The sequence below is a fragment of the Macrosteles quadrilineatus genome, unplaced genomic scaffold, assembly GCF_028750875.1.
Source record: "Macrosteles quadrilineatus isolate MER2022 unplaced genomic scaffold, UCM_ALF_1.0 Scaffold_377__1_contigs__length_83031, whole genome shotgun sequence".
Taxonomy (NCBI): Eukaryota; Metazoa; Arthropoda; class Insecta; order Hemiptera; family Cicadellidae; genus Macrosteles; species Macrosteles quadrilineatus.
Genome location: NW_026542970.1, coordinates 1 through 24,173, shown reverse-complemented (window position 1 = coordinate 24,173; position 24,173 = coordinate 1). Strand labels below are relative to the sequence as shown.

At 31.9% G+C, this 24,173-nt stretch overlaps 1 protein-coding gene across 1 annotated transcript; it reads left to right on the top strand.

Moving 5' to 3' along the window:
- Positions 1 to 14,749: 14,749 nt before the first annotated feature.
- On the top strand, positions 14,750 to 23,659 carry LOC128982481 (uncharacterized; the record flags this gene model as incomplete). The annotated part of the gene is made up of 10 exons (XM_054401444.1): positions 14,750 to 14,853; positions 15,585 to 15,653; positions 16,400 to 16,468; positions 17,434 to 18,025; positions 18,659 to 18,832; positions 19,249 to 19,511; positions 20,096 to 20,265; positions 20,728 to 21,118; positions 22,503 to 22,917; positions 23,405 to 23,659. Coding segments are annotated over exons 1-10 (2,502 nt in total), but the record flags the coding sequence as incomplete, so codon positions are not given.
- Between the last annotated feature and the right edge of the window lie 514 nt (positions 23,660 to 24,173).

The following is a 24,173-nucleotide window of genomic DNA, read 5'->3' as shown; positions in this document are numbered from 1 at the left end:
CTGTTTATAATCCGGAGATAGAGTTTGGGAGGGAAAATATAAATTGTTGATTGACTCTCGTGGGAATATTTGTGGTTCATACATCGTTGTCAATTAATATACAAACTTTTATTGGAAGTGTACTTTAAGCTAAAATTCAAACCAATGGACGAACAACTTTCTGTCGTTAAGTTTTGATACACATTTCCTCTGGAACATTCTGTTTATTTAATTCGTGGTTTGGTTAATTCTACATCCAAAGGTATTCTAGGTAATTTCTTTGACTGTGTACTAATATAGCGTAATTATTACTGCTAATTAAGTTAACTGCAGAATGTAATTATGTATATATCGTATCGTTGCATATTTAATAGACCATTTTCAGGTATGAAACGCATTTATTGTGTTCAGACGTCACAATAGGATGAGAAGTCCAGTTGTCACGCCTAAGTCAATAGTACTGCCAATCGTTTCCAGAAACCTTAAGTTTAACTATCTTTTCTACCTTAACACAGCTTTGTTATGTTTTAACCGCTATCCAACAAGCTATGTTAAGTGTAAAGACTAGGATAAGTGTGGATGTTCTTATCTAAGCAATTAACAGTCTGAACCTTCAGTAGACATTTATAGCTCCATTACATCTGGCTTGGCTGTCTAATCCTTGTTTAGGCTTGGTTACCAAATCCGGTTGTTTTATTGAGATTTTTTTAGCAAATTAGTGCTGGTTATCTTTGCACTTCGAATAGTTTTAGTTAGAAGACCTGCAATGGTTTCACCGTATGTTTTTGACAAACGTTGAAATTGCTGTGACAAAATAATTCTCATGAAGCAATAGAAAAACTATTGTAATAACCTTTTACATAAACGTGTATGGTAATAGACAACTTTTAAGTTACTTATGCAGGTATAGTTAAGAATGAACAATTCGATAGTGAGTTATAATTTGATGGTGATACTGACGTGTTGATTTAAGTGAAAGGAATTCTCATACACGAATAACTAACTCTCCACAGCTGAGAGATCTATAATATTTTTGTTCGATTGGTTGTATGTATCTGAACCGTATGTCTCAATCCACTGCGTGTTCAAGAATTATCACATATAATAATTATTGCATATGGAGTCTAGAACTCTCTCTGAATGCTAGAACAAATGGATTTCGTAATCATTTACACTGTAGTGTTAAAACCATATAATAATACGAGTATCAAATAAAAATGAGATAACACTAGGCAATAAGTCCTAAGTAGTTTGTATATTTCACCCATTGATTTCATTGTGTGTGTTGTTTTATGATTTTATTTAAATACAGTAATCATATAAAATAATGCTAGACTCACAAAACATAAGAAAATATGTCTCACAATAAAATGAAAGTTTATCTCATTCTGAATAGTATAGGAAAACAATAGCCTCCGTCTTCCACAAAAATATTTGTTGTGGATTCTACGACAAGATATATATTTTTTTTTCAATTTGTTTACAAACAAAACATAAAGTAAACGAATATTAGATTATGAAGTCAAAAGAGTTATAATAATACATATTCTAATTTAGTATTATATGTGAGATTTCATTTAGTACTTGACACCAATAAAATACAGTATGTGTTCTGAAACTTCAAAAATAATTGTAATAAAATATTCAGCAAATGTTCCTTAAAATTTAAGACAATTAAGACCTGGTTTATATAACTCACAGCTAAAATAGCAACAAAATCAACGCTAAAAATCATAGTAGGTACGCTGTAATAGACTTCAATGAACGCCGTATGTGATGTATTTAAACAATAGACCTTTCTCTTTGAAGCCCTCTTTGAGGTTGCGACACATGAGGTAAAGACAATAAGGGTTCTATCACAATTGCTGTTAAGTTACTTTTCATCAATTGGAACACTTACTAATTAAAACCTAACGAGGGAAATAATAAAAACAAGGACAAAGAGAATTGTTCCTACAGTTATCTGACAAAGCAAGCTTCCTTGCACTGATTATAGCACACAAAGTAGCTGATTGCTGCATTTACTTACTTTTGTACCACACGTTTTACTTTGCCGCACTTCCAACCAAACACGCAAAACACAAAGTGCCACTTCGCGCACGAGTTATACAAATAACTATTGATAAGCATAAGCATACAACAATAAACTGATTTAGATTAGAAAACAAATTTAGTAGCACACTAGGTAATAAATAATGCAACAAAATAACAATCCTTATACACCTTAAATTAAATTAAATCAGTAAGTCCATATTCAATTTTCATTCTTTAAGAGTCAAAATAGTGTAAACAATATAGAATGTGTTATGAGTAACAAACAACTGTAATTAATTTTAGTTGGTTGATGGGTAACAAACTTTGATTTGTCTTTTACCCATATTTTAATCGATTTCTACTGTACACGTCATGTACAGTAATACAAACAGTTCCATAAGAACAATAATTGCTATGAAGTCAAACTTGGAGTGACTAAAATCCATTAACCAGTGCTTTGGATAATTGGAGTGGTTTAAATAAAGCCAGTTTCGATCTTATGAAGCCACTATTAATAAAATACTGTACATAAATTGAGGTTCTGTGGTACACAGCAAATAACATAACATGTGCAGATTATATTGGTGGATGAAAAAACTCAATGTTAATCTGAGTCCATAAACGTCAGTGTTAAGCTGGCTATCTGTATTTCACAGCGCTCTACTCCCTTATTTGGCCCAGCTTAGCCTTAGATCTACTTTGAAAGGGTTAGCATGGCTCTTAGTAGAGAGAGGTTCATTTACTTACTGTACATGTGAGACTTAAGTCGTTCAGTAATCAATATCAAATCAATGTTATTTAAACAACATTTTAGATTTTTGTATGAAAAAATAAGTTCTTGATTTTATTTAATTAAACAAACCCCCTTTTGAGTTGTGAAAAGTCTTATTAAATTATGATGTATGGCTTTTAGTGGCGAATTTTTCAATACAGATTTAAAACAGAAATGTTTTCAATGGACTAAAAGACTTTTCATTTCCTTGTGAGTGGGTTCAGTGACGTTCTACAATATACAGTGAGCTGGGGTATGCTGGGACAAAACGTAAACGGACAACGTAACGTTGAAACAAAAACATAGCCAAATGACACGATTAGTTATAAACATTACTTTATACATTGTGAACTCTTTGGGAAAGAATTTGAATCAATTCCAAACAAATCCTTATCGATAGTAGGTCATTTGGGAGGGAGGGATAGCCCAGCTACCTACAGTCCATTGTTCACTGGCTGAAGAGCCATTTTACTTGGTTGTGATAGCCTAACTAAGTAAAGAGATGAGCTCCAGGTGCACAAATACAATGTAATTATATCGTATAATAAGATTACATTTTAAAGACTAAAGACTTTATAACTTTACAATTCAAGACGCAATTCCACATATTTAAACAAATTGTAGATTCTACGGTAAAGATGTATTTTTCTTTTTTCACATTAAAACATTGGATTCGTCCATGGGATTAAATCTAACAATTAACTTAACCTTTAGCATGAAAATATGCGTTTCGAGATAACATTGCCATTATGTTCAGTTTTGCGCCTGAGATAGTCTGATTGATTTAGCGCCAAGCAGATGTATTCAGCCTCTTATTTCCCTTGAGGCACTTCTGGCTGTTTAATGCTAATGGAATGATTCTATTTATACCCAACAAAGCAATGTTAAGTATGTTTACATTGTTTACTGAAAGATGCAATCACATGAACGTTTTGTTTTAGGTAAAATAACATTTAGTTTAGTAATTTTAAGGTAAGTTTTATCAATGAATTTTGGATACTGAAGTATAAATCCCACCTACTTTTGTTTACACAATAAAGGAGGATGTGACTAAAAATTATGGTATTGTTCACTATATGTCGCTCTTTCAATATAGTTTGTTTAACAATCTAAATATTCAGCAGAAATTAATGGTGGGCATTAATTATTCCAACTGGTCTGAGTCAGGTAGTCGGGTATTCCTGGATTGCACCAACTACTCCAGAGAGTCATCTGATAAGTTCATTATCTGCGCCAAGTGGCGGCCCTCTTTGACTGTATAATTTAGAAGGTTAGGTTAGGTTAAGTTAGGTAAGGTTAGGTTATGATAGGGATGACACTCAAACAAGGACATCCCTTCTGCTGGTTATTCCTCACTATCGAGCCTGTCTTTTCATACTTTTAAGTAAGCACCGCTAAGTTACTAAACCAATTAAATAAATATACATAAATTAAATGCGTTAAATATTTCGTTAAAAGTGTTCTATGTGGCTGGATTGTTTGTCAAGGTATAATATTGAGTTAACTAAAAGAAACCATTTAAAACAAAGAAAGTTTTCAGACCTATTTAGATTCTGCCATAAACTTTCTTTTATTCCTGAACTTTACGGAAATGTTTGGATTGAAACTTGTCACGTTTCCTGTTCTCGGTTGATGTTTTCAAAAGTCCCTCTAAAACAACAATACAAGAGTGCATCCGACTTCACTTAAAGTTAGCATTATTTTAGATTCAATTATTTACCACGTTAAATTATGTTCAGTCTTAAACATTTCCTTCGAAATCTTAATCAACGACTCTCAAGGGGTTTCTTTTAGAGATTTGTTTGTGTTTAACTAACATTTTTAACACATTTATAAGTGTGAAATGTTGAAGTATATTGTTATTCTCTAACTATGGAAAATAATCTAATAATGTAAAATAATGTAAAAATAATCTAAATAAATTATTTGCATTTGCATTAAAATTTTATATTTTGTAAGATTAAAATGGCTAATAACATCATCGCATGGCTTTTTGCAGATAATTTTTTCTTCTGTGAAAATTTCAACATTTCTGTTTTTTAATTTGGTGGATCTACATCTGATACGAGCTACCGGGTAGCAATATTTTTTTTACCTTCATGTTCATCATCATAATTAAGTGCTATGTGACTTAATTAACTTAGAATAATTTCGCTTTGTGGATAAATTTTCTGCTTACATTTTTAGAGTATTATATTCAGTTACTTTAACGATTTCACTGTTTTAAAATCGATGTATACAACAATAAAGGATTATTTAGTTAATTATTATTTTTCATAAAATAATTAACTAAAGTAAAATATGCAATATTAACCGTATCCGAGGCACTCCAAAAGTTGACAGAATAAAATGAATAAGTTTATATCTCATGTCTACAAAAGAATATTCTTGTTTCAAGATTTCCTGAAGAAATTGTGTATGCAGTACACATTGCCAACCAAAAGTTCAAAACACGAGTTGAATAAAGAAAGGATTTATAACTCGCAGATCATTCTATTTACATTCTGCTAGTTTGGTTTGTCAACTTTTACTTTTCCTTTGGAATCTTTAAAAGATATTTTGGATGGCTAACAGAAAATAATTTTAGCTTGTTCTTTTGTATTATATTTACCAAAACATCCAGTTTTGATATGTTTCAGCAGTAGAAAGATATCAAATTAACAAATGCTTCCATGCATATATTACATACAATGTGTACTTTAATTAATTATATGTTTGACCTACTTGCCTGGTGGCAATAATTATCACAGAAGATTCAAAGAAATTATATTTTAGATTGAAATTGATTTGACAAACGAATAACACTTTGATTGATGCATAACAAATTATTCGCCGAGGGCTGCTTTTGATTAAATCCTTATAATTGCTACAAGGTGAAATTGAGGCCAAAGATGAGAAATTGTACGAAATTTGTCATTTATTAAACTACAACATGAGATACTAATTGAAATTGTGACATTTACTGTTTGTTTACACAATTATAATAACATTGATTATAATTAAATTTGCATGTATAATTTGTTTATTTAACTATTAACTTTTATGCTAAGTTTGACCTTTTGTTTATCACTAAGATAACTTTCTGAATAAAGTAATAAGTATTGCATTGTAATAAGTATTCCATTGTACTTATATTACTACCGTGGTGTTGGATTGCCCATGTATATGGTCAACATTCTTACCATTTAACCAACGGTTCTTATTTTCTTATTTTAGAACGCTTTTTATATTACCGTGGGTCTTATGGTGAGACCTGGACCCGAGACGGATTTACTTTTTTCGTTTTGAGGTCCCCAAAGGACAAAACACCATCTGTTCAATATCTGTGTGTGTCAGTTAGCACGATAACTATAGAGCAAAAAGAATCCGATTTTGATGAAATTTGGTTCAAACGAAAACTTGTTTTTATTCGAACGAGTTCGTGAACCATAATGTTAGGACCATTGAAGACGTGGGTTTATGCTGGGGTTTATGGAGTAAAAGTTACTTTTTCTTATTTTTGACCTAAACAAAAATTCAATTGATTTCTTAGCCATTTTTAAGAACTAAGAAAAATAATTTTGTATATTATTTTGCATTATTATGCGCTTAATTGTTAAGGTAAAATTAAAAAAAAACTGTTAATAACACTTTATTAACGTCCCTGTAGCAGCAAACCCAAATACTCGTTAAACTTATGTTAATCAATAGGGAATCAATCTGACATTTAAGGATATTTTTTATTGAAAATACAATCAAGCAAATGAAATTCTTTTCGTCTGTAGATTTGCTGCGGCGGGGGTATTTTAAATTAACCTGTTGTTCCTAAATACCCCAAGTTCCAAATATTAAGCTGTCTAAACAGTATTTTAGAATTTGTACTAAAATGAATAAAAATAGAAATAATTCATGCCCAAAATTTTAAATAAAGTTTTTCCACATTCAAGTGGAATTTTAAAAACACTATTTAATTCATTGTGTATTTCATGCAGCGACAATGTGTAGCATAAATATCAAAACAGTTGTGAATCATGAAAGACAAAAGATGAAAGGTGGCCGCCACGCTGTACAGGGACTTGTACACAGGATTGTGGACAATATACAATGGGACTGCGGAGGTCTAAACAAAGGATTAGAACATGTATTGTTGTCGGACACTGAGCGGAAAAATCGTCACACACGTTGTTCTGGAAACCAACCAACCTGTTTATTGTTGAGCTATCTGTGGTTTTCAAAAATATCAATCAAATTGATCAAACAATTTTACTAATTGAAACACCGAATTTCAATATTTTTTAATAAAAATTCTTGTATCAAAGTGTAATAATTCGGTGGCTCTTTTCTATTTAAACTGAAATATATTTACTGTTTCAATTGTAGACTCGCTATCATAAGGGATGCATAAAACCAGTAGTCTTATATATTAAAAAACTTGGTTTTTCTTCTCCGGGTTCGTTTTTCTATTGTACCCGACTGATTTTCATGATTGATGTCTCAAATTGAAGGTATGCACGGACAGATTTGCCATCAAACATCGGCATACATTTATCTATAATCCCACTCGGCTTCTACGTAAACGAAATTTGCTCCCCATGTATTTCTTATAGGAGTTAAATTTGGATTTTCTTTGCCAAGTTTTTTTTACTCTTCTAACCAACCGATTTTCATGATTGAGGTCTCAAATTGAAGGTATGCACACACAGATTTGGCACCAAGCATCGGCATATATTTATCTATAATCCCACTCGGCTTATACGTAAACGAAATTTGCTCCCCATGTATTTCTTATGGGAGTTAAATTTGGTTTTCCTTTTCCGAGTTCGTATGGCTCTTTTACCCGACCGATTTTCATGATTGAGGTCTCAAATTGAAGGTATGCACGCACATATTTGCCATCAAACTTCGGCATATATTTACCTACTGTATTTTTTACCAAAAAACATAATTTGATTCATTTTTAAATTTTTACTTCAATTTAAGATGTATTTCACCAGTTATAATTATAATCATATACAGGGTGATTCAAAAAGGACTTTACAATTTTGAAAATTCATATAAATCTTATTGAACAAGGTACATAGCTGGTTTTGGTGTTGTTTTAAAGGAAAACACTTTAAGTTTTTTTACCTTAAACTAAAAATATTCTTTGTGACTTCCGTTGGATTTGGGGAAAATAATTATTTAGGTATGAAAAAATAGTGAAAACCGTTAAAAATTTGAGAGAAATTTACAAAATTTTGAAAGTAGGGCGTTTTTTGACGGTGAAGGAGTGTGATTTTCGAAAAACGCGTGAGTAGTGTCTTGTAGGAAATTTAATTCCGAACCTACGTTTTTTCTCAAATCTTTTCTAGCTCTTACCGTTTTTGAGCTGTAGCCGTTTAAAAAAAACGTGTTTTGTCGTTTTCAGAGGTCCGCCATTTTAAACTTTTGGGTGGGTTAAAATTTGAAAATGTGACTTTTTGGAATTTTATGGGTGGTTTGGGACCAAGAATTACAAGTGTGCGAAATTTAAACTCCCTAGCACATCTAGAAGTGGGTGTATCGCACTCCTTCACCGTCAAAAAAACGCCCTACTTTCCAAAATTTTTAAATTTCTCTCAAATTTTTAACGGTTTTCACTATTTTTCATACCTAAATAATTATTTTCCCCAAATCCAACGGAAGTCACATAGAACATCTTTAGTTTAATGTAAAAAAACTTGAAGTGTTTTCCTTTAAAACAACCCCAAAACCAGCTCTTTACCTTGTTTAATAAGATTTATATGAATTTTCAAAGTTGTAAAGTCCTTTTTGAATCACCCTGTATATTTTGGCCTAAGAACCTTCAGTGAAATACCGGCTTTTATTTAAGCTATTAGTCATTCAAATCGGACGAGTTTCAAGCAAACACAAGGTGAAAACCCAACGTAACAATTATTTTTTATAAGTTTTTTCTATGATTAAAAATCAATCCCTACAGTATTGTTTTTTACTTTCTCCCCCTATACCATAGTATATGGAGAAAGTATTGTTTTCGTCAAAATTTTCGAGTTTGAGTTTTGAGTGGATATATTTGTTTTGGGTCCCCCTGGACCCAAAAAAGTGGTTTTCGAAGTGATGTCTGTGTGTGTGTGTGTGTGTGTGTGTGTCTGTGTGTGTGTCTGTGTGTGTGTCTGTGTGTCTGGATGTGTACAGAGCTAGAGACCACACCTGTGGTCCAATTTCGATGAAATTTGGTATGTATGTTCTAACCCGTGGTATCTCCAGGCGTTTTTTTCATTTTTTTGAAATTTTGATTTTTAATGGGGATTTTCCCATAAAAACCCATAAAAAACAGGAAAAATCGGATTTTCTCAAAAATGGCCCGAACGATTTTGATAAAAATTTAGTATGTTGTAGCCCTTTAAATTCTGAACAAAATGGTACAAATCCCATTTCTGTAAAAATTACGGTTCAAAAGTTATGGTAAATTATGTTATTTTTCCATAAAAACCCCATAAAATAACGAAAATAGGATTATAGACAAAAATCCGGTTTTGATTTAGCATAGTATGTTATGGTCCTTACAATTTTGATAGTTTTTTTACTTTTTGGAAATTTTTATTTTTAATGGTGATTTTCCCATAAAACCCCATAAAATAACGGAAAAATAGGATTTTCCCAAAAATTGCCTGAACGATTTTGATAAAAATTTAGTATGTTATAGTCCTTTATATTCAGAAAAAAATGGTACAAATCCCATTTCTGTAAAAATTACGGTTCAAAAGTTATTGTAAATTATAATATTTTCCCATAAAAACCCCATAAAATAACGAAAAATCAGATTTTTTCCAAAATTGGCCAGAACGATTTTGATAAAAATTTAGTATGTTATTTTTTTTATTTATTTTTTTTTACTTTCTCCCCCTATACCATAGTATATGGAGAAAGTATTGTTTTCGTCAAAATTTTCGAGTTTGAGTTTTGCGTGGATATATTCGTTTTGGGTCCCCCTGGACCCAAAAAAGTGGTTTTCGAAGTGATGTCTGTGTGTGTGTGTGTGTGTGTGTGTCTGTGTGTCTGTGTGTCTGGATGTGTACAGAGCTAGAGACTACACCTGTGGTCCGATTTCGATGAAATTTGGTATGTAGGTTCTAATCCATGGTATCTCCAGGCTTTTTTTTCATTTTTTTGAAATTTTGATTTTTAATGGGGATTTTCACATAAAAACCCATAAAAAACCGGAAATATCGGATTTTCTCAAAAATGGCCCGAACGATTTTGGTAAAAATTTAGTATGTTGTAGTCCTTTAAATTATGAACAAAATGGTACAAATCCCGTTTCTGTAAAAATTACGGTTCAAAAGTTATGGTAAATTATGTTATTTTCCCATAAAAATCCTATAAAATAACGAAAATAGGATTTTAGACAAAAAAATCCGTTTTTATTTAACATAGTATGTTATGATCCTTACAATTTTGATAGTTTTTCTCATTTCTTAGAAATTTTTATTTTTAATGGGTATTTTCCCATAAAACCCCATAAAATGACGGAAAAAAAAGATTTTCCCAAAAATGGCCTGAACGATTTCGATAAAAATTTAGTATGTTATAGTCCTTTATATTCTGAACAAAATGGTACAAATCCCATCTCTGTAAAAATTACGGTTCAAAAGTTATTGTAAATTATGGTATTTCCCCATAAAAACCCCATAAAATAACGGAAAATCATATTTTCCCAATATTGGCTCGAACGATTTTGATAAAAATTTAGTATGTTATAGTCCTTTAAATTCTGAAGAAAATCTTACAAATCCCATTTCCGTATATTTACACTCACCGCTTACACATGATAAAGGTTGTTGACAAACTTATGGGAGAAAGTATGTGTCAGAATGCTGATACCATTTATTTTTTTTGTCCTAAGGACGCTAGGCACGAGCCTGGGATTGTTTTTCACATTACTTCAGGCTAAACCTAGGGGTTGCGGCACTATCACTTAGATAAAATCCATTGGTGACTTGGCGGGGATCGAACCCGGGAAGTCCCTGAGGTCCCGTGCTCTAACCACTACGCCAGCTCGCTCCCCTAAAATAGTCCTTTAATGTTATAGTCCTTTAAATTCTGAAGAAAATTATACAAATCCCATTTCCGTATATTTACTCTCACCGCTTACACATGATAAAGGTTGTTGACAAACTTATGGGAGAAAGTATGTGTCAGAATGCTGATACCGTTTATTTTTTTTTCTTTATTTTAGACTCAAAATAATCAGTAAATTATAGGCTTTAATTTGAGCTATTGATCGTTTGAATCAGTTAAGCTCAAGCTACTGGATTACTCAATCAAAAACTATAAATTTGATTATTTCTCGGATATTATAGATGAGTGAACGAAGTGAACGAATCTATGTATCGTGTTCGTGTCTAGCGGAGTCGGAGAAAAGTTGTGTGTCTGTGTGTTCGCACCAAAAACTCAAGAACCGTCGCACTTATAGCGTTCAAATTTTGCACAAATAATTATGACACGACTGGGAAGACCTCATTAAAATTCTAGACGATTCCGCTCAGTAGTAATTATAAAATACTTAAAAAACATTTTTAAATTTGTCCCATAAGAATAACATTAGGAGCTACCTTCTTCTTCTTTGTATTTGTTTACGTTTTGCGACCAACAATTTTGTTGTCAACTCTAAAGACAGAGAGAACAACTTTTATTCTAAGCTCTTTCATTCATGGAGTAAACAGTTTGGCGTCTATGAATATATATCATTATAATTTCACAGCTTTCAGAATAATAAATTGAACTTTACTATATTAGTCGGCATTAATTTGTATACAGATTATGTACAGTATTAAAACTCAGCTTTACATCACAAATATGAATACATTTACTATTAAGCAGCTGTTTACATTGTTTAATTTAATGTTAGTCTATTTTTATATTAAAAAACATGCTGTTGGCAAACCAACAGGCAAACCTGTATGCAGTTCTAGAATACAAAATAATAATTTTACAAAATTAAATCACAACGGCTTTGGTTTATATTCAAGTTTTAAAAGTTAAATTAAATAGGCCATAAGATGAGAACAGATTTAACATATTTATTCGTGTTTGCGCTTGGGCGGAAATAAATAACCTATTAAATTATTAGGCCTATATGCTGCGTTGAGAAAATGTAACGACGTCATCGCTTAACAAAACTTATCACCTATTTCACCTATTTTATCTGTAATAAACTGTTTTTGAAACATGATCATAGTAGTATACAGGTAAGTTGATAGCTTTCACTGGTTTCAGCTACCAGGAAAAATAAACAGTTTTCTCTGATAAGTTAATTGATTGCCTACCTTAAATAATTTGTCAGGGAACTGATTAAAACACAATGTTAATTTATTGATCAACAAATTAATTCCCATCAAAAAAATAAAATTATAAATGTCCCAAATTTTAACCAAAGATGTACAGTTATGAATAAATCGCATTAAGTACTGCATAAGCAAAATCATTGATAAAAAGTTAACGATGCCTACAGGGTACGAAGTGGTCACCTGGCGTTTATCAGCCGAGTGCGCTATCCACTACAACACGAACAATTTTAAAATCAATGACGACACGGTTGTGTTGTTCCTTGATCCCAGTAACTAGCCCGGCAACAATGCTGGCAAACAGATGAAGACGAAGACCTTTCCACGATCCCAGTGGCTAACCCGCTTCAACAATGGTAACTTAGCTGCTGTTGTGCATACATCGGTTTGCCATTTGATTTTGAATGTTGAATTGTATAGTAATACAACCATTACTGTATACTAACTTACTTCTAGAATACAGGAAAATTCTTCGTACAAGAGGTAAGTTAATAATAAAATAACGATATTACTCTTTATAGCTGTTTGTTTAATAATACAGGTTACTACAAAATTAATAACAATCTGTCCTGTGTGGCATGCATTACTTGGTGAAATTCCTGCCGATGGATTAGGCTAATCGTTGCTACACGTTGAAAACAATTAATTATTGTTAAATAAGTAGGCCTAAATGTTGCTAGGAGAACATGAAAGGTGGTCGTTAAAAACACTACAAGATAATTTATACCAATAAAAGTCACACAGCACTTTACTTATTTAGATGTAAATAAGTAACATACTTGGCCTAGGCCTTTTTAGACCTGAAAATACAATGCTGAGTTTACTAAGTTAAATTGTTGAGGCATTAGGCCTATATAGACCATATTAAGAAAGGACTTAGCATATCTGTGTCAACTTAGATGAAAATGAATAACCAATTATTAAATTAAACTTAGGCCTCTATATGCTTTGTGGTTTAATTAATAAGTATTAGATGTAAGTATGTCTTAACAAAAATACAAGGCCTAGCCTACCACCAATTTATCAATACTGTAGGCTACTTACTAATCTGTAACACTAACACTACACACTATTGCATAACATTAAACCTTAGTAGTCTACAAGTAAGTTGATAGGTTTCACTGGTTTAAGTTAGTTTAAATAATTTTACAAATCGATTAAGTACATTAACTCAGCATATAAATACTTAACTTTAACAGTCTGTTTGGGAAATGATTAAAAAACAAAGTTAATAACAAATAATTCTGTTCATAAAATAAAATTATAAATGCCTCAAATAAAAAAAGTAGCCTACAGCAAAGAATAAATCACATTCTAAGCAAAATTGTTGTCAAAAAGATAGTGATGCAGATGGGATTCGAACTCGGACCTCTAGGTTGACAGCCGTGTACTCTAACCACTACACCACGACAACAGTTTGCTGACAGTCAGTATCGTTGTGCTAATGGAATTACCAGCTGGTACACATGTTTGCTAGCCACCTAAAACTAGCCTACCTACATAATATATTATTTAAGATCTTTTAATTACTATTAGCATTTGGCTATAAACAGAATGCTATTAGACAACTCAAGGCTATGCTAATGATTTTCTGAGCAAAGCTTTGATTCCACGGTCTATTATTTAAAATAAATTAAGAATTATTGAGCGTAGCCAGGGAATCTCGTATATTACTTACACTCCCTTTTTTGATTTTGTACATAATCCTCGCGGAGGCTGAAGTAAACAGGAAATTTAACATAGTCGTAGTAACTAACCAAAAGACTACACGCGACAAAAACTAAAGACTATTTGCGGGGAAGGCATTAATCCAAAATACTAGATTAGTACAAATTGGAATAAAGGGCTTTTCTATACGTGAATTTAAACTTTTAGAAATTTAATAAGAATCTTAAGAGGTTTATTGGTCATCATGGCATTATTTTCAATATAGCCTAACAATTAAAAGGCAAACAATTAAAATATTTGTAACATTTTATGTTAGTCAACAAATCATCTAAACTAGCATTACAAATACAGAACAAAAGGGCAAACAATCGGATTATAATACCTTGAGCACAATTTACTCAAAAAGAATAGGGTAATAAATTAGGGTCACCAAAATTAGTCTAATGTATTATGACTTAAGTTACTTTAAATAGCCATTCAATTTATGTGAATCAAATGTACCATTTGACTTTGGATAATGCAAACAGGCATTTCAATAATGTGAAGATTATATAGCCTACCATTGACTAGAGTAATTTTGTCTATGGTTTTACCTATAAGTCAGGTATTTATCAGATTGTCAACACGAATTAGGATTTTACTGTTCATTTATTTACTCAACAACTTCAATATGTTACCTATTTACTTTAGATTTCAGAATTTAAAATATTACATGTAGCCTACTAAAAAATCAGGCTGAATGTCCATTCTATGTTGATAGAATGTTTTAAACAAAATTAGGTACCGTAATCAGTTATTAATAAAGGTCATGTAATAAGATGTACAGTACCGGCAAGTATTAAATTTGATTACCCATACAATTGACACATACAACAATAATCTGTGTAATATTAAGCAACAATTAGTGTTGTGTCTGGTATTATTTATTGTTTTAGAGTTTGTTACACTAACTAATAGAATTCAAATGTTTTTGGTGTGATGATACAACTAGATGCCTCGAATGAAGAAGAAAACAAAACAAACTAAGCAAAATGATTCGGCTGGAGCAGCTAAATCCAGAAAGGAAAAGGCTCGATTGCGAATGCAAAAGTTAAGGTAAGTGTGGTAGAGTTTTACATTTTCACAAAGAATATTTATAAAAAATAAAATTATTCATGGTGGCAATAGAAGTGTTGAATATTTCTTCTCATATTCCTCTCATCCTCACATTCGCTGTCGCCTATTACACCAAGTTTATTTACTACACACAAGTTCCAAATAAACACTGAAAGATAATTGTATAAGAATTAGACACACATTCATACGTTGCCCATTTTTGGACCATATCTTATAATCACAAATGGAAACTTTGAACTTATTTATCTAAATTATAAAAGACAAGCATATACAGTAAGTTGAAAGTTATTTATCTATTGATTATAATTCCAGATCTTGCGAGACTCCAGATCAGGCGTTTCATCGCCGAATAAAAAACACCCAACGAATGGCCATAAAAAGGTACGTATTATACTGAAAGCTTTTGTTGGAAACAAAAAATTATTATTGTACATTTTGAGTTTACCCATATGCTATAAGCATGGTATCATTTATATCTCTTTTATAAACGGCTTCTATCCATAGGGAAAAATCCCAAAGTAAAAGTTTTAAACTCCAATCTTGAACTAAACCGAGGGTAACTGCTATGCAAATTCTACAAATAATACAAGGACTTTTTTCATACTATAATGAATCTAATTTGTCCCTTTACATGTCATTATTATTTAATTGCTTTTGTGTAATATAGCTCTAATATCTACACAGAAGGCATAACAGTTAATACATTTTAGGTCAACTGAGACACCCAAAGAACAGACAAGGAGAAGAAAAATAGACGCAAAACTTAAAGCCAATATCAGGTAACTTACACAGTTTAAATAATAACATTAATCGTAAAACAACATGACATTGAATAATTTAGTATTCGCAAAAACGCAAATAGAATTTATTGCGTTTATGCTATTTCATAACGTAATTCTATGAACTCTGAAATTAAATGGCTGATTACTTTTCCATTATAATTGTAACAGATTAATAGACAAAATATAAAATTTGAAATGGGCATATATTTTATTTAAACAACAATCTTTCAATTCTTCAATTTCTTTCAATCTGGATGTTTTAATCTCAATTATTTTGAAAACGTAAAAAAAACGTTGAAAAACGCCAATCTAAATACAAGTAAAGGGAATATATTCATATCTTTGTTCTCATTCTAAATCATTCACAGGTTTATCGCTAAACAAATACATTCTCATATCCACTTATCAAATAAGACAATTTTAAAACTGGATTTCTTGCTATAAAAAACAAAAATTAACGTTTTATTAAAAAATAATAAAGCCATATACAGTATGGTAGTTACTTATCAGCGGTTTTATTACATTTTTAATCAAAATATTTTTCAAGGGCTCGAGCAACTTCGATTCAGAGGTTATCTACCCAATCGAAAGTGCTGAAAGCACAGTCCATAATACGACGGTGTTACTCTGAAAAAGAGAAACAGCGCCAGAATCACAAATGGAAACTTTGAACTTATTTATCTAAATTTTAAAAGACAAGCATATACAGTAAGTTGAAAGTTATTTATTGATTATAATTCCAGATCTTGCGAGACTCCTGATCAGGCGTTACATCGCCGAATAAAAAACACCCAACGAATGGCCATAAAAAGGTACGTATTATACTGAAAGCTTTTGTTGGAAACAAAAAATTATTATTGTACATTTTGAGTTTACCCATATCCGTTTTCTTATGTTTACCTTTTTTAAGATAGGTACATAAAGAATATTACTGTTATAATCATACAGTCAAGGGGTATGTTTGTAAAGATTTTTTATGTTGATAATTCTGGAGGGTTGAGTTAAACAAACTAGACCTTTGGTGGTAATACAATTAAAACTGCAATGCTATAAGCTACCTTACGGATCATTGCATAAAGCATTTGCATGTACAGTATCAGAAGATAATTTCTAGCCAAATAAAATTGCAATGAGACTGTTTTAATAGCTTATCACATCTGTCTTTTCCCAGACTTCAGCTTTACCATGAAAGCTACAATTACAACATCTTCATACAAGGCAAATTTGGCAAAGTTTTAAATGGTTCCGTGTTTCCTTCCATGCTATAAACGGCTTCTATCCATAGGGAATAATCCTGAAGTAAAAGTGTTAAACTCCAATCTTGAGCTAAACCGAGGGTAACTGCTATGCAAATTCTACAAGTAATACAACATACAAGGTCTATTTTCATACCATAAAGAATCTGACTTGTCCCTTTACATGTACCATTATTATTTCATTACTTTTGTGTAATAACTCTAATATCTACACAAAAGGCATTACAGTTAATACATTTTAGGGCTACTGAAACACCTTAAGAACAGTCAAGGAGAAGAAAAACAGAGGCAATCATTAAAGCCAAAATCAGGGGAACATTAAATATAAAACAAAATGACATTGAATAATGCAATATTTGCATACAATTAAATTAAACTAACCATGTATACACGCTATTTATTATCCTGATTATTACACACAAATTACAAATAAATTGTGATTAAAGAAAAATAGTAAAGTAATATACAACGGTAAGTTTATCAGCGGTTTTATTACATTTTTAATCAAAATATTTTTCTAGGGTTCGAGCAACTTCAATTAAGAGTACACAATTGAAAGTGCTGAAAGCACAGTCCATAGTGCGACGGTGTTACTCTGTAAAAGAGAAACAGCGCCACTCGACTGTTAGGATACTTCGCTCTCTTCAGGGTACAAACACAGCACATTTCCGGACAATGCCTCACCGCCCTCAGATAAGGGAACAGTCTGAAGCTTTGGAGCAGTTGTTCGAAGAGACGATGCTCTCTGTGGATTGGCAGACATGTTTCCAATGTCAAAGGTCTGTCCTTAGCCATAGGAAAAAACGCTGTGGGAAGCGTTGTAGCCAGTTTTCAGCTGTCAATGACATGGACCCGGGGCCAGTTCCGGATGAACTGACTGGCTTGACTTATCTTGAGCAGCAGCTGATTGCGAGAGTTCATCCTGTTGTCAGTGTCTACCGGATCAAGGGACACCAACTAGGCTACAGCGGCAACGTCATCAACTTCCCACAAGCGGTTGAGGAGTTTGCGGCAGTTCTGCCTCACCGTATCACCAGCTTGTCTGCTGTGATTGTTGTGCGGATGAGGAACAGTGCCACTGACTACGTGGACTTCCATGTTAGGGCCAGTAAGGTAAATATCAATTACTTTTAGGGGTCCCTTGAGCAAACGGCACATTTTTGTATAATGTTCATATTTGTTTTCATTAGCAGTTACAGACAACATACTTTGGTTTACATTCCATTTAATAATCTAACAAACTTATTATTTTGAAATAGGATATAGATGAACCCTCATAGAAATACGAAGATGAATTCATGCAATATGTAAAACTAAAAATAAAAATAAGATAGACAGTGTTCTTCTTCTGTCTTATTCTAAATTATTCACCAGCTTCCCGATAAAGACCTAATGCAAAGCTAAAATATGCCAAAATAATGTTGTTTTTTTATACTCAGCTGGAATTGGATTGCTATAAAGTTAGATGGATATAATTCATACATTTTTTATAGCTTAATCTTGTTGGTCCAGCATTCATATTTGTGTTGTTTTAAAAACAAAAGTGTGCCTTTGATTTTATTAGGTTGTCCAGCCAGAGGGGAGTTAATAATTACTAAAGAAGGCTCGGTTATTCTGGTGCTTTATTTAAGTACAAGTAGGCACGTTTTAAGAAAGATCAGACTATGACGTGGTGTAATTATTAAAAAACATTACATAACAATTATTAATGAAAGAAAATTGATAGTTAAATTATTGATTCAATAGGTCAAGAAAGCCCTTATGTGGCTCAAGCAGAATAACCGATATTATTTTGATATCACAATATCTGATGAGAACATGGCGTTACTGCCTGAGGATGGGGACGCTTCAGCATTTCTGCCTTCATTTTTTGATGCATCAGAAGGGGAGTCAGAAAATCAGGATGCTTTGGAAAATGAGGTATTATTATATTTTTATTTAAAATCCGATCTGATTAATGAGATAAGCTTGTTTTGCATTTACTAATATTTGGGTTAGAAGTATTAGTACAGTACTTTAACACCATGGTAAGATTTTGTTTATAATTTTACTTTTCCCATGATTGTTACGAAAAAATATTAACATGAAGTCATACCTTTGCATAAGAGAATAATCTTTATAAAACAATTATTTATCAGATTTTTTTGTGTATAGTAAATCCACTAGACTGGTGAATATTCTTTAGGAGTGATTGCATATCATAATTTAAATGTATTATTTTGTAATTATTTCATGCATTTTTTCTAATAAAGGGGGTTAGTTTAAAAAAGTAGTAAAGAACTGCAAGAAATAAACAATTAAATTTTAAACTAACTTAAAAATATAAATTTATACAGGTAATAGAAACTAGCGTTCCCAGTATGACGACACCTCACCAGGATGCCCAAGTTGCGGCTGTTCTGGATTGGCCTCCCATCGGCAGTAACCCAATTGAGGAATTCAGGACTCCGGGCTACATTACACAAGCATTTCCAGCATTGTTTCCGACTGGAAATGCAGATTTATCTAATCCTCGAGAGAGTAAGATTTCCCCAACTGAGTACTTCAAGCACCTCATGCTCTTTCATGACCACCGATTTGCCAATGATCCTCGGTTCAGGTTAGTAGTCAAACAGTTTCTAGATTTTGAGTCATTTTTCCTAATAATTGTCTTCAATCAGAATAACCAGGTTAATCATGCCACTATAAGTAAACCTCAGAAAATACGAGGAATATTATATTTTTTGCCAATAAAAAACCTGACTAATATTTTTTGTAAAAATTCACATGTTTAAAATGGTAGGTTCTGTAAAGTAAATCCATTGCAATTTAAGAAAAAGGAAGTAACCCATGATCCCCGTCGTAACATATATACAATAGAACATTTGATTATAGAAATTAAATATTTTTCAATAAATACAAATATGTATATAGAATGTTCTTTTGAGAAATGATTAATTTATGGTACACAATTCCCTCAAATAAAAACCTCTGCTCACACAATCCTGACCTAACTCAAACTGAAGTAATTTAACAGTAGTTTATAAAATGCATAATTGACAGTTTTCTCTTAGATATTAAAGTCAAAGGTAAATATCACGTAAGTGGTAACACAAAGTATACCAAGTGCAAGTCTTTTGATATTTTCAAAATATTTGTAACGTTTGAAATTGTTATTATAAGTCTGTGTAATTTGTTTTAAAGGTTTTTTGCCCTTAACTCGGAAATGAGGTGGAGCGCCCTTAGATCTGGCAATTTGTTTGTACGGCGGCATGAGGAGTTGATTGGGAAATCAATCAAAGATCTAAAAGAAATGATGAAGCGAGATCCATCCATCGTGAAAAAAATTATGTTTTATGCAAACAAGCTAAGAGGTAATTGGCGTTATTTAGTCAACTTTATAATTATTATCTATACAAAGCTTTACTTGCAACAGCCTTAAAAATTTGTCAGTCACTGACTACACATAGATGCATGACAATGTTTCTGTACCATATTTTTAACATATAGAAATTCAAACATTTATGCATAGCATATTCGCTCTTAGTATCTTGTAAGGAATATTCATTCTTTATTCCGTTTACCAATTGAATAATAAGGGATTAATATGACTTTTGTTTCTAAAACTTATGGAATTGATCAAGATTTTGTATTACCAATCTGAATACTGTAGTAGCTTTACAATCATCTGAAAAATGTTTTTAATATTTACATTAGTTTGGTTAATCAAGTAATAAAAAAGTTCATTACTTTATTTTAATTAACCTATATCATGTTAAAACAGAAGTATTGCAATATTAAAATAAATAGTTTACTTTAAGGTTATCAAATTACAGGTACTCGGCCCTACTGGCGAGCTCGGCTGGGTGAGCTTCTCGACATGGAAGCACAGCTTGGCCTGCCCACAGTGTTTTTAACACTGAGTGCCGCTGACCTTCACTGGCCAGATATTTCTCGAATTTTTGGCAATGTTGAGGCAACTGATCTTGAAAGACGTCGACTTGTGGCAGATAACCCACTTACGCCAAGTTGGTTCTTTTACGAAAGAACAGAATTCTTTCTCGACCAAATTCTCTCGAGGCAGCTTGGTGTGAAGGACTTCTGGCGACGATACGAGTGGCAGCATCGCGGAAGCCCACACATCCACATGCTTCTGTGGCTGAAGGATGCGCCCGATGTCACTCGACTATCACAGATGACAGAGGAGGAATTAAATCAGGTTGTTGGGTGAGTATTGATCCTTAATATTGAAAAATTAAAATCAACAATTTAACTTGTTTATTTATGAAAATGTGTGATATAGTATTTCCATGTTAAAAACTGCATCCAAAACTAAAACTTTTTTATTTTTTTGTAATAAACTTTAGTTCAAGTATAAGATTGCGGCAAAGATGCTAATAGTGTCAGACTTTTAAAAGTTAGTGCTTTCCCCATACGCTTTAATTTACACAAATTGATACAGAAATTTATGTTTTTATATGTGATATTAAATATACCCCCGCCACAGCAAACCTGCAGACTAAGCGAATTTCCGTTTGCCTGATTGGATTTACACTCAAATGTCTCTTTAAAATTATCACTTTTATTCCCTATTAAATATTTTTAGTTTAACGAGTACCTACTTAGGTTTGCTGCTACCAGAAGGATAAAAATGTTTTTTTGCTGTTAAACGGTAATACTGTGGTTTAATAAGAAATGAATGTATTTTCCAAATTTAATCAAAATATGTTCATAAACAAACAAACTATAACAGTTAATTTATTCTCCATAAGAATAGCATGGGAATTTTAAATTTACATTTTTTTTGAATTTTCTCCATAACCATTAGGCGCATAATAACGCTTCAATATACTAAATTATTTGTTTTTTTTAAGCTCTACATAATAATTTGGAATGAATTGTGAAATTTTGTGTTTTTAAGGTCGAAAATGGGAAAAACCTATTTTTACCCCATAGGCCCCCGTCCCCATAGTCCAATCACGCTGGTTCGCGAACTCGTTCGAATAAATGTAGGTTTACACGTTTGTACCAAATTTCATCAAAATCGGATCATTTTTGTTTGAGTCGAGTTTTTGTGCTAACGGACACACACACACATATATATATATATATATGAATTCGAACGGATGGTTTTTTTGGCCTCTAGGGAGCTCAAAACAATAAAGTAAATCGGTCCCAGGTCCAGGTCTTACCATTAGTACTACGGTAATAGCTTATTCCCTATATGGGAAATTCACTAATACACACTATCAAGTTATTTAACTATTCTGTTATAATAGGTGAGGTATTTGAAAGCAACTGTTACAAACAAAATATTATAATACAAATATTAAAAAAAAAACATTTGAATAGAAAAAAATCATATAACCATAACACAACTAGACATTCCATCCCCATTTTAAAGTTGTCGCCAGCTTTTTAATCAAATTTGTCTTAGTTGATGTGAGCAACCTACAGATTGTGCTGGTATAAATTACTGATTTCTGCTGATTACACGGCTGGTTTTTACCAAGTAAAACTAATGGAATGACTTGTAATGAACTGTAGCAACTGTTATGACCCAGCAACTTCTGTATCCAATACTCAATGCTATAACGATCATTTTCTTTAGGTATTTCGACAACCTGATTTGTACCATGAATCCGGGGCTCAACACTCCACTTGCAGAAATACATCCATGTCGGAAACGGTTGTTGGAAGTGGAAGACCGGCAAGTGGATCTCTCAGAATTGGTGAATAAAGTACAGCGACACACCCGCTGCTCTACCAGTTATTGTCTCCGAAAAAATAAAAGGACAAACCAATTAGAATGCCGGTACAAATTCCCATTTGACCTCAGTGACATAACCCACGTTTACACCAATGAGAAGGGAGTCATGGAACTTGTAACTAAGAGAAATGACGCCCTTCTTAATAAATATAACCCGTGGACGTTGCAGTTGTGGCGAGCCAACATGGACATCACGGCTGTCATGTCCAAAGATGCCTTCCTCAACTATATGGCAAAATATGCCAGTAAATCGGAGGTAAGAAAAAATTCAAATATAATATTTTTTACAATGACATATTCCTAAAGTCTTGTACAAGTAATGTTTGCTTAAGTATAATATATGTATATATGCTTTCTTGCACAATTATCTTAATAAATGTCTTTGGGTATTTCCTTCAATTGCTGAAACTCACTAATTTACTAAAATTTTAATTTGAAAACTTGTAATGAAAATTTAAACAAAGATTAACTAATATAAATTTTATTATAACATGGGCTAGGTTATAAGTTTTTAAATGACACCTTGATCATAAAAATATAATAAGTAAACGGAGTAAAAAAGGATTTAACAGATAAAACCCCTAATGAATAAAAAATATACGTAAAAATTATACATAATATGATTTACTTTTAATTGCCATTATACAATGTTCATCCCTTAAAAATTGGTACCATAAGGTTTGCATAGATTTTTATATTTTAACAATATTGTTAATTTATTATTATTATTGTTATTATTGTAGGTCAAATCTAAAACAATGGCAGAAATGTTTGAGAACATTCTAACTAAAGTAGATGACACTGAGCCCGCAAGGAAGGCTGTACAGAAGCTATTGGTGCAAACTTGTAGCGAGAGAGACTTCTCAAGCCAAGAAGTTCTCCATCTAACAACTGGGAAAAAACTATTTTCTGCATCAAGGGCTTTTGTAAAACTGAATTTCGGAGGAGGAGAGTGGATCCCTGCTAGAGTACATCAAGAGCCGACAAGTGAACATGTAGTAAGTGTATTAAATTATTAAATTACTGATCAAACAGATATAGAAAAAAAACATAATGATAATTTTATTGATATGTTTTAATTAACTGGTATAGAAAATAAATATTACATAAACCTTTTAATTTTAGGTGAATAATGTGCTTAAGAAAAGTGTTATTTAGGTTTGTCAAATGCCAAATTTTCTCACAACAACATTGATATTACGGTATTTATTTTTGTTATAACAAATGATAAGATTTTTTAAATTAAGATATCTATATACAATTATTTATTGAAAAGCTATTTCTAATAACTAATCGTCAAAATTATGTTAAAAAGTAAATGTTAAATTTTAAATTGAAAGTTTTAACACAAACAAACTGTTTACGTATTTAAATTAGTAACAGTTAAAAATCGTAGTTTTCACAGCAAATAAAATAAATACAATAGTTGTAATGAACACTCTTAAAAGGTCAATCATATATTTAATTTCCTTTTCTAGGATGAACACGTTAACACCTCTCTCATAGAAAAGT